Source organism: Malaya genurostris, chromosome 2, assembly GCF_030247185.1.
Source record: "Malaya genurostris strain Urasoe2022 chromosome 2, Malgen_1.1, whole genome shotgun sequence".
Classification (NCBI taxonomy): domain Eukaryota; kingdom Metazoa; phylum Arthropoda; class Insecta; order Diptera; family Culicidae; genus Malaya; species Malaya genurostris.
Window position 1 is genome coordinate 41114607 of NC_080571.1, and position 11054 is coordinate 41125660.

An 11054-nucleotide genomic window follows, 5' to 3' on the forward strand; every position below is an offset into this window, starting at 1 on the left:
TCCTGGAATAATAACTATGCAGTCAAACTCATTCATGAATTTATTTAAATTTGAAAATAGACTCAAATTAGAATATCAAAATCATATAATTTCCTAACAATTTCTTGAAACCTGCTAGTCGAACCCATCCCCGAAATACCATTAGCTCAGCGATTTGGAAGAAAATTAACAAACCCTAAAAACCCGTCTAGAAATTTTAAAATTTTGATCACGCCACCGCAGCACCCGAGCGAACTCACCTGTTTGAGGGAGAATGACAGATCTCGTAAAAAGCATTCGGTCCGTTTCATGGTCTAGCATCAACTAAGATAGGAAATTTATTCATATTACCTGCCTAGTTTACGAGCAGACACTAACTGCACTAAAAAATTATACCGAGAACATATTTATAGATTTTGTTTTGGGAGAAAGTTCGTACTGTGCAGACTCTCTATACCGCCCGAAGCAGAACCTTTACTGAATGAAATACAAGCTGTGAAGCAACCGTCCAAACCGTCGGCCGTGTTATAGGAATCAAAAGGATGACTACATTACGGCATGCTGTGATTGGCTCGTTGAAAAATGGCTCAATTTGAACGGACTTTTCAATGGTCGACTATTGAAAGACTAAAACGACCTTGCAATATGTGTTTAAGTTGAATGTTTTCAAATTGATTGGTAGTTAAATTAAATAAATCCAACAACAAATAACTGAGTGTAAATTTAGAAAAGGTTTGTTTGCCTCATTGTTTAGTAAGGCGCATTCACGTCAAAAGTATCTATGATTGTCTTCATAACACAACTTTAAACTGAATCCATTCGCGAGTCACCGTTTCACTCATAAAATATTGAAATATGAGCATATATTTATAGCTACGTCGTTACAATCAAGCAGCAAACGGTACAACTATTGGATTACAAAAATCAAATTACAGAACTTCATTTGGGTTCAACTTTAATCTATCATGCAACCAGATTTAGCCAACTTTTTCTAAAGTATTAGATATGATCGGATTTTTAATAAAAAATATATAAAAACAAAAACAAATTGTCAATTTAAATGTTTACTTTATTCAGTCCCAATGTCGTTAACTAGTAACAATATTCACAATACGACAGATGATCGGAATTTTCTCGTTGCTCGTTCCAGCCTAACTAGCGTTCTGCTCTATCCCTTCGTTCCTTGCGGTGGTGGTGATGCCGGGAGGACGATGAAGATCTCGAAGATTTGTGTTGTTTATGGCTTTTCTTACTCTTGCTCTTTTTAGACTTTTTCGCTTCTTTTTCAGAGTAGGACCTACTCCTCGATCGCCGTGGACTTTTCGATGGCGTTCGGCTACTCGCACGCTTTCGCTTTGTCTTGACTTTCGACTTGCTAGGACTTCGAATCGGGATTGGACTTTTTGATTTCTTTTTCTTTGATTTTTTGCTTTTACTTTTGTGCTTATGTTTTCTTCTCTTATGTTTGCCGGTCGACGTTGATCGGGATCTAGTGCGGGATCGGGAAGGACGCCCATTGCGGTCCGCCTCGGTATCATCGTCTTCCACCAGTACGACGTCATCATCTGCACTGGATTGGGCCTGATTCGACGCCGGACTGTCACTCTGCGACGGAATCGAGTGGAAGGAAATGTTCGAACTGTTGTCACCCTCATCTTCAAACTGATTTTTCAACATTTCAAGACCATTTTGATCCGACGGAAACAACAGCAGTGGTGAATTTTCCCATTCGTTTTCCATCGGTACGGTAGAGTTCTCCACTTGGGGTGCTGGGTCCTGCTCTTCCGGTTTACTACTAATCAGACTGATAAACATGCTGGCCCGTTTTTTCCGCTCCAGTTGAAGTTGCTTTTCTTTTGAGATCATGGCCAGCTTTTCACGGGCGGCGACGGCCAGTTTGTCTTTGATGCGATCTTCCAACCGCTTTAAATCTTTCGTTGCGTCTTCCGGGATGGTCACTGCTACTGACTTGGCATCGTCCAGCGGTGGTGTGGTGCTGAATTTTGAGAGGAAAGAATTTATCAGTAAAAATTTTTGAATCGTATATAAAGAAACGAGTTTTGATGGGAAACACATTTTTGTTTTCAATTAAGGGGTGTAAGTTAGAAATTGAAGAAAGTAGCAAATTAATTTATTTAATTTACTTATTGATATATACTTCATAGAATTTATTACTCAATAGAATTTATTTGGCGTGTATATAAAACTACGCCGTCGAAAAATTTGACAGTTCCAAAAATGACTAGTTTCTCGGTAGCTTACATGTTCTGTATTTTGTTTTTAACTTTTGTGGTAGAAATAGTGTGCTTATTGTTTCTTCATTTTAAGCATTTACTTGTGTTCTGTATAAATATACTGCATATTTGGAAACAATTTTAGATAATCAAAAATAAGTTTTGGTAAGATTTATTTACCTCCAAATATTTAAAGGGAGAAATTAAATTTCAACGCCTCCAAAAAATAAAATGCTCCAGATACTTAATATTGACGGTTATTTATATAACCTGAGCAAAAAGATATGAAATTTTTATAGTAAATTGCTTAAAATTCAATTGTGAAAATCGTGCCATAACTGAGCTCAAAGACGGTTAACGTGTATTAGTTAGCAATTCTGATAGCCATAATCACGCGGCAAATCCAATAAATGAGATGGACAAACAATGCAAAACGGACATAAAAAGCAAAGCTTTGGTGTCTAAAGACGTCCCGTCAAAAATTATACGAGAAATCTCATCGCAATATCCGATAATAATTCAGACACGGGCATCGAATAAGTCTCCGAAATTATTGACTACAAGATACCGCGTAGCACGCGGAAGTAGTTTTGTTAATAAGGAACGATGGTGGCTTTTTTTATGTGGAACACATCTTAATTTTCTATATAGGGGTGCAAATCAGAAACTCAAGGAAAAATACACGTAGAAATGTTGTCAGGTTTCAAACACTTACAGCTCAGTCTGTTTTGTATCAATTATTAATATTTTCATCATTTGATTGGAAATATTTTTAAATTTCGATGTGAATGTATCAAGCCTCGTATTTTCACTTTTATATGATTGAAATTTTGATTAGTAGCGAGCAGTGTCCTATTTTGTCTGCTAAAAATCTCCGGCATACGGGTTTCCCTGCCATAGACGACGATTTTGAAGGAGTAAGCGATACATCAGAGGGAAAGCATCGCTCTGATTGGTCAATTCATGCAAAAGCGAAGCTGTTGGAAGCACGCGAATCTATAAATAAAAGCAAAATTATAGCTAACATTTCAGTCCTACGCGTAGCATGCTAGAGGCAGGTTGTTGCTAGACTGCAAGACAAAAAGTTTTGCAATGACTGAGCGGAAACATATATTGGAGAAGCCAAATGAATGGAAAACTAACAGAAAAGATGATTTATTGGAAAAAGATACGCTCAGATGGACAGAGAAGATGTTTGGATGTAAGGTATCGATCGGGTGACGGCCAGGATGTAGACCATGCTCGATGTACGTTCTACTGTGTCTGACTGGCGTTTTAGAGTGACTAAAACAAGATGCAGAGTGACAAAATGGTAGCGCGTATGCACGGAATGCATAAGAACGCAGGTTCGAGTCCTGTCTCTGAGCGTATCTTTTTCCAATAAATCATCTTTTCTGTTAGTTTTGCCTTTCTCATATAGAAAGGTTATGCAATCACTTGAAAAACCGACTAGTGAAAATTGGCCCGGAGGGCCAAGTGTCATATACCATTCGACTCAGTTCATCGAGCTGAGCAATGTCTGTATGTGTGTGTGTATGTATGTGTGTGTATGTGTCAAATAATCTCACTAGGTTTTCTCGGAGATGGCTGAACCGATTTTGACAAACTTGGATTCAAATGAAAGGTCTCGTGGTCCCATACGGAATTCCTGAATTTCATCCGGATCCGACTTCCGGTTCCGAAGTTATAGGGTAAAGTGTGTTCAATATCGTACACCGTCACTTAAACCGGCGAAACAAAAAACGTAAAAAAATTTCTAAACTGGTCTCAAAACAACACAAATCGATAGTCATTATCAGTAGGCAACTAAACAAACCGATTCCGGCTATCCTGGTTCCCGGTATCCGGTTCCGGAAGTACCGGAAATAGTGGTCATATATACCAAAATGGATCTAACTCACTTTTCTCAGCGATGGTTTGACCGATTTTCACAAACTTAGATTCAAATGAAAGGTCTTCCGGTCCCATACGGAATTCCTGAATTTCATTCGGATCCGACTTCCGGTTCCGGAGTTATAGGGTAAAGTGTGTTCAATATTGTCCACCGTCACTTAAACCGGCGAAACAAAAAACGTAAAAATTTTCCTAAACTGGTCTCAAAGCTACACAGATCGATAGTTATTATCAGTAGGCAACTAAACAAACCGATTCCGGCTATCCTGGTTCCCGGTATCCGGTTCCTGAAGTGCGAATAGAATACCACAATATTATATGTACATGAGAAAGGCATCATTACACCACTAGGTGGATTAAAACAGGTTTTTAATTCATTTGGCTTCTCCAATATATGTTTCCGCTCAGTCATTGCAAAACTGAACTTAGTTATGGCGGCTTTACGTTAAACCAACTAAAAATTAATAAATCGTTAAGACAAAAAGTGCCATAAAACGATTTGAAGCTTTAATTGGTATGATCTGATCTTGTGTCATGCAAGATCGAATGAAATTCCATGTTATGTCGTTTCGTCTGAGAAATTGACAACTACCCCAGGGTAAATTTTGAGTACTTAAGATTAATTTCTAATTTATATAAGATGAACTCGATTGATAATGAGAAAAAGTTTATCGCTTCTACGGAAATCGCAGAATGGTAGAGAAACTTAACGCTATAAAAATAACCGCTTGCATTCAAAACTTGAACACAAGCTTGGTGTAGATAAGCTTAAATAGCGAAATCCGTATCCAGGGCCGGTGAAAGAGGTGGGTACGGTGGGTAGTACTACCCACCCGAAAATTCCAAAGGTGGGTAATTACCCACCTGAAATTTCTAACGAAAAATAATAGTAATATTAGTATCATTTATAACAACAAAAATAGTTTTATTGTAACTGAGAATAATAAATAAAATCAGAATTGTAAAATGCTAGTACTCAAGGTAGAGCAAGGATGTGAAGATATACAACAAAAAGGTGAGGCGTGATAATGGTCATTTGAGCAAGCAGAAATCATTTAGCGACTTAACTTTTACCTTCAACTAAAGGGGTCGAGTCTAAGCATCTCATTCATGCAAATCACTCGAGTCTCTGGTATGCCGGAAAGTACCGAAAAAGGTCTTTTACCATTTACTATACGAATCGGTAAAAGGAAAGTTACCAGAAGTTGTCAGTTTCTACTTGCGACAGCATTCTTAAACACATTGAGTTCTTCACTGTATGGATATTTTTCTCAAGACAGGCCCGTGCGCAGGGGGGGGTTTTGGGGGTTTAAACCCCCCCCATGAAGCCCCTCCCCCCCCCCCCTCCCCCCCGGAATTCGTTTTACATTTTTGGACACCCCCCTCTCCCCTTGAAACCCCCCCCATGGATGATTCCTGCGCACGGGCCTGTCTCAAGAAATCCTTTTTATTGCGACTGAACAGTGCCGATCAGCTCTCTGGTTTGTTGATGCGTTGTGGCTTTTGATAGATTGTGAGCGAACGAGGCTCCTATTTGGAAAAGATTTTTTTCATGCCCAGATTTTCGCATACTTCTAGTTCAGTCGGACTTCGATTTTGTGTTCATCCATAACGATTATCAAAACTTGCTCACATTTTTTCCGGATGACTGCTTAATTTGGTCACTTTAAAATCAGAATACCACAAATCTTTGTTTTTAATCTGAGTGCGGGTAACACTTCTTAAACCATTGCTGGACTTGTCCGGTTTTTCCTTATAGGAATCAATGTTTTATCAATAAACGGAATTCATTATTTTTAAGTTTTCGTAAATCAAAAAGTAACGTCATTTATATGTCGGTAAGTTTAGTGTTTGTGGTGCGATTGACGTGAAAACACTTGTCTTCTGAACGATGATGATAGTTTGACATTACAAACGTCATCTCAGTCGGTCCCGGGACATTTTTAACAATGTGCTCTGCACATCAGTGGCTGGATTTGTTTTGTGCGCCGTTCGATTCGCCCGGGTTTGCGGTTCAATGCATAGGGCGCTGGTCTTACAAGCCAGTTGTCATATGTTCGAGCCCCGACGTGGAATGATTCATAGTGTCAGTAGGATCGTAGTACTAGCCATAAAATAATTCTGTATGCTAAGAATCGGCTGCGAAGTCTGTTGAAACAGAAATGCCAAATTCCACAGAAGGAATGTAATGGCAAGACATTGCTTTCGATTCATGCGAGACATCTTTAACCATCAACCCCAACCAACTAAACGATCAGGGTAACCAATATTCTCAAAGAAATAATTTCGAAAATTTGCAAACACAAATGAGTTTATACGGAACCTAAAACACTGCTGACTTAATATTCCAAACAAGTATTGGTAGAAATTTTGTATTTTGATATTGTATTTAACCAATTTTGTTTTACAACAAAATATCGAAAACGCTTCAAGCTTCGAATTTACGCGTCGCATGCAAATTTATATCGAAACAATATATTATTTAAAAATCGACTGATTAATATTTCAAAATAGTGGGTCGTTCTCCCCGGTACGAATAATTATCCACCTGGGTTTAATATGTTTCACCGGCTCTGTCCGTATCGCAAGTATGTACAAAGAAATAATTGCATACATTTGGGATATTGATGTGATTTCGACGGCTACAAAACAAATACAAATCTAAACAAACAGAGTCTATATTCTGAGTTCACGTGTTCGATGTTGGTTCCAAATAAAGATCAATCTAAGCAGACTCTTGTGCAATTGCGGATTGATTTAAAATGTCGATCATTATAAATTTTGGTAGCCTTGTTCCACATCAATGGCTTGAACAACCCTATGGGGCTGATCCTAGTAGTTTTTTATTTGAAAAATATCGACTTTGGGACAGAAAAATGTTGACTTTCCGAGAACGAAAAAAAAAGTTTTAATGTCAATTATCTTAGAAATGCATTTCTAAGACAAAACAAGAAAACCGAATAACTTTGAAAATTCGCATAAAAACCGCGTAACTTAAAAAATCTACGAAAAAAACCGTGATACTTTGGAAATCCGCGTAACTTCGGTAAATTCACGTAGAAAAGCCGCGTTTAAAAACCGCACAAAAAATCACGTAAATTATTTTTATAGCGTTATCGATATTTATAGCACGTATTGAAAGTACACTGAGGTCCTTCAGTGTACTTTCAATACGTGCTATAAATATCGATAACGCTATAAAAATAATTGCGTGCAAGAAGATCTTGAGTTCAAATTTAGCGTAAACTAGCCAGGGCTATAAATATAGCTGCATACATTAGGGCTATTGATATAATTTCGTTGGATGCAAGAGAAATACATATTAAGACAAACAGAGTCTATGTTATTGGTTCATTTGTTCGATGTTCTTCGAATTTTAACCTAGCGCTCGTAAAATTACACAATGAAGGCTTGTGTTGACTGATTAAATTGTTTAATAGAAAATATCGATCATTTAAAATTTTGGTTGTCTTGTTCCACATCAATAGCTCGTACAACCCCATGGAACTGATCCATGCCGATTTTAACATACCTGCTGACAAGTTCCTGAGTCGCAGCTACCTTCGATGGTGATGGCGTTCGTGCCTCGTCACTTTCGGGGGGGTTGTCCGTTTGCGGTGCATTTTCTTTCAACTGTTCGCCGTCCTTACTAACAGGACTCGGCGATTTACTTTTCTCTTTCTCCGTTGACGGATCCGGCTCTTCTTCGTTGCCACCCAGCTCCTGAACAACGTTCGCTTTGGATGATTTGGTGCCGTCATCTTTGCTCTTGATGGAGAAACAAACCGCTCCACCGGGTTTATTGGCCTGAATTTGCGATGGCGGAGGAGCAACCGGTTGCGGGGCAATGTTAACCGTTTTGATACCGATGCTGGGTGTTTCCACCACTGTGCCGTTCTCAATTTCCCGGGTTATGGTGACCGGTTCCGGGCTTTTGGGTACTTCCTCGAACGGATCGATCAGATATCGTACGCGGAAGGCATAGAAAGGATAGAATTCGTGATCTTTGCGAAGAAACAGAAACCGTGGATCATTTTTTGTCCGCAGAGCATCCTCAAAACTGTAACCATTTTTCGCTACGTACGTAGCGGTTTTCTCTATCACATGCTGGAATATTTCCGGTGGCAGCAATCCGCTGAAGGTGATTTCACGGCGTTCGACAGTTGGATCTGGTTCTTTCTTTTGCTCCGTTTTTTCCTCCACGTCATCCGCCGACATGTCTTCGCTGTCCGAGTCGTACTGCATCAGCCCGGCCAGTCCGGTGGGCACATGTTTTACCTCGACGCTTTTTTCCTCCGGTGGGTAGTTCAAGTCCACGTTCGGTGCAGCCACTTGAGTGAGATCCGTTGACGCCGTCGGTAGCATCCGGGGATCGGATTCATCCGGAAACTTTGTCGGAATCGGAGCACCGGTAATTTTACTGATCAATTGTGTGTAGGCACAGTCTACCGATGGTTTGTATTTTATTGTTGGGATGATTAGCTTAGGCTTTTCCGAACTTATTGCCGATTCGACATCCTCCGATGCATCCGCTTCTACTCCATTCGATTCTGGATGAAAAAAGTAAAAGTTAGCGAATTACGAACACGTACTCCAGTTCGAACGAACCTTCGTCGGGAACATCCTCCGGGTACCGGTTGGTTTTGATGGCCATCAGCACGTGCCGATAATAGCGATACAGTCGACCGCCCGGGCTCAGAAAATCAAACTGCGGATTGGCAGCCTGCTTCGCCCGCAGCAAAATTTCCATCTGTGAATCCTGGGAGGCAATAAACTTGGCAGTCTTTTCGATTATCGCATGTTCCTTCATCGTTTCCGGTAGTTCGGTGAGATCCGGTGGAATATCGAAGTTTGCCGGTGCAATAAATGGCGGGTCCGAACTATTCTCGTCGTCAGCGGCTAGAGATGAACCGGCCGGTACTGGACCTACCACCGGACTGACGCCATCCGCCGCTGCTGTCGACGACGTTGCGGCATCGTAGTCGAACGGAACTTCGGCACTGTTGGCTGCTAGTCGTTTTGCTGCTTCCTCTACAAATACGAAGAAAAAAATAAATGATCGAACTGGCGAATTGACTATAATGCTCTTCGCACTCACCCTGATAGATCTCCTCCTCGACCTCGTTCGCGTAGAGACTGTAGTAGCGTTCATCCTCGCACAGTTGCTCGGCTCGCTGCTCCGCCGGCGGCAGACAGTCCACCCGATTCCCGTAGCCACCGATCGGTGGTTCATGCTGCGTCAAATCGTGCAGTGCACCTCGGGCATCATATCTGCATCCCCCGATGGTGGTCGATGATTCGTATGTTTAAAAGAGAACAAAGAGAGGAAAGAAACCGAACGGTCCCAGGTTAGACAAACACCCGAAAAGGGAAGCTAAACTCAGCAATTTGGTGAGCTGAAAACGGACCGTCAACGGTTGACAGAGGAAATCACGGAAGCGGATTGCGTTCCACCCACCACACACGGCTTCCCCTCTCAACTGGAGCCGGTGAAAAACAAAAATCATAAACATGTTGTAAGAATAGTAAATCAATTACCACTTATACATACCACAGCCGCGCTGGAGATGAGCTTTTTTTGAGAGGTACCTGAGCTATAAAAGAGATTCCCTGTGTTTTCTAGTTTTGTTTTTTTTTTTGAATATATTCTCAATCGATAAAAAGATTACGATTGTACGCTGACAAATCCGTTTAAGAGTCTTTCCATTCACTACAAACATCAACGAAAAATCTAATCTGCGTCTGGCAGATAGGAAGGTTTATGTTTTGGTTCAACGGATGATCCGCGGCTAGAGAGCTAAATACTGAGGAACAGGTGAAGACAAGGTGCTAAGCCGCGGTCTCATTCGTATTGCCGTTTGTTGCTTCTCACGAAGATCGGTTGGAAGCAGATCCAGTGAAGATTTCCGTTTATAATACAATCCATTAAAAATCTACTCTAATTACAACTGTTTTTTCGATAATCATCGCAGTGCATCAAAATTATCCCGCGCGGATAAACTTTCAATCTCAGTTAGTACCCGCCTCGCTTGACCGGAACAACCTGAAAATTGGCCCTCCAATCATCTAACTGTTTCACGAGACGCTTTCGAATCCTAGCAAAAAAATACATTCAAACAACCAAAAAACAGTGTTTCTAGGGTTTCTTAAAAGAGTCGCTGGTCCAAAAAGCTAAATCAATTTAGTGACATTATTTGGATTGGCTTGGCGCAAAGAAAGGAAGGAAATTATTAACCTGTCTATCTTCAACTGATTGTCGCCCATCCACGGGATTAGATGTCGGCCCTGGTCGATGAAGCGGGCCTTCTCGTCGTCCCGGAAGATCTTGCACGAGTATCCGAAGACCAGCAGGTCAGCAAAGTTGTCCTGCCCATACTGGTTGTGGTGATGATGATGATGGTGGTGGTGGTGCTGGTGGAGGAGAAGGTTATGATGGCCTATTCCGATTGTTTTGCGCAGGATGCCCGACTCGCCATTGCTCAGCCCTCCGAAACCGCTACTACTGCTGCTGCCACCGCCGGAGTTCATTCCGGTTCACACAAACGGTACCCTGTTCTCTAGCTCCCAAGCCACTTCTCACGCTCTATGGACTGTTCGCTGACCACCAGAGTTACGGTTCAAGATTGTCCTGATTGCGTTCAGAATTCATCGTCTAGCACCAAACACAACACAGCCACTGTCTGACACGATTGTTCTAGGTTATTTTTTTTTCACAGTGATATTGAATTCGATGAAAAACAGTGAAATCGATGCAGCACCAACGAAAATCTTCGCCACTGCAGTGTAATCTGGTGTACTTTGATAAATCGAAATATTTTCGACGTGGTAAAAGCAAATTTTAACACTAAATGTTGAAAATATGTTCACTTTTGCGACGAAACATCCCTTTTTCACAGATGCTAATTTTAGAAGCAAAATGCGAAAATGGCAGACGAACGGAATGCGTGA

At 40.9% G+C, this 11054-nt stretch overlaps 1 protein-coding gene across 1 annotated transcript; it reads right to left on the reverse strand.

The window, feature by feature from the left end:
- Positions 1 to 1027: 1027 nt before the first annotated feature.
- LOC131427413 (protein suppressor of white apricot) lies at positions 1028 to 11054 on the reverse strand. The gene is made up of 5 exons (XM_058590579.1): positions 10342 to 11054; positions 9205 to 9377; positions 8715 to 9137; positions 7639 to 8656; positions 1028 to 1975 (listed from the first exon to the last, which is right to left on the reverse strand). The coding sequence occupies exons 1-5, from the start codon at positions 10632 to 10634 to the stop codon at positions 1135 to 1137; spliced, it is 2748 nt and encodes a 915-aa protein (XP_058446562.1). The 5' UTR covers positions 10635 to 11054; the 3' UTR covers positions 1028 to 1134.

Coding starts and splice junctions, on each gene's coding strand:
- LOC131427413 (XM_058590579.1), bottom strand. CDS start 10,634: ATGAACTCCGGCGGTGGCAGCAGCAGTAGTAGCGGTTTCGGAGGGCTG. Junction 9,378..10,341: donor AATCAGTTGAAGATAGACAG/GTTAATAATTTC, acceptor CGGGGGATGCAG/ATATGATGCCCGAGGTGCAC. Junction 8,657..8,714: donor GGAGGATGTTCCCGACGAAG/GTTCGTTCGAAC, acceptor TTTTTCATCCAG/AATCGAATGGAGTAGAAGCG.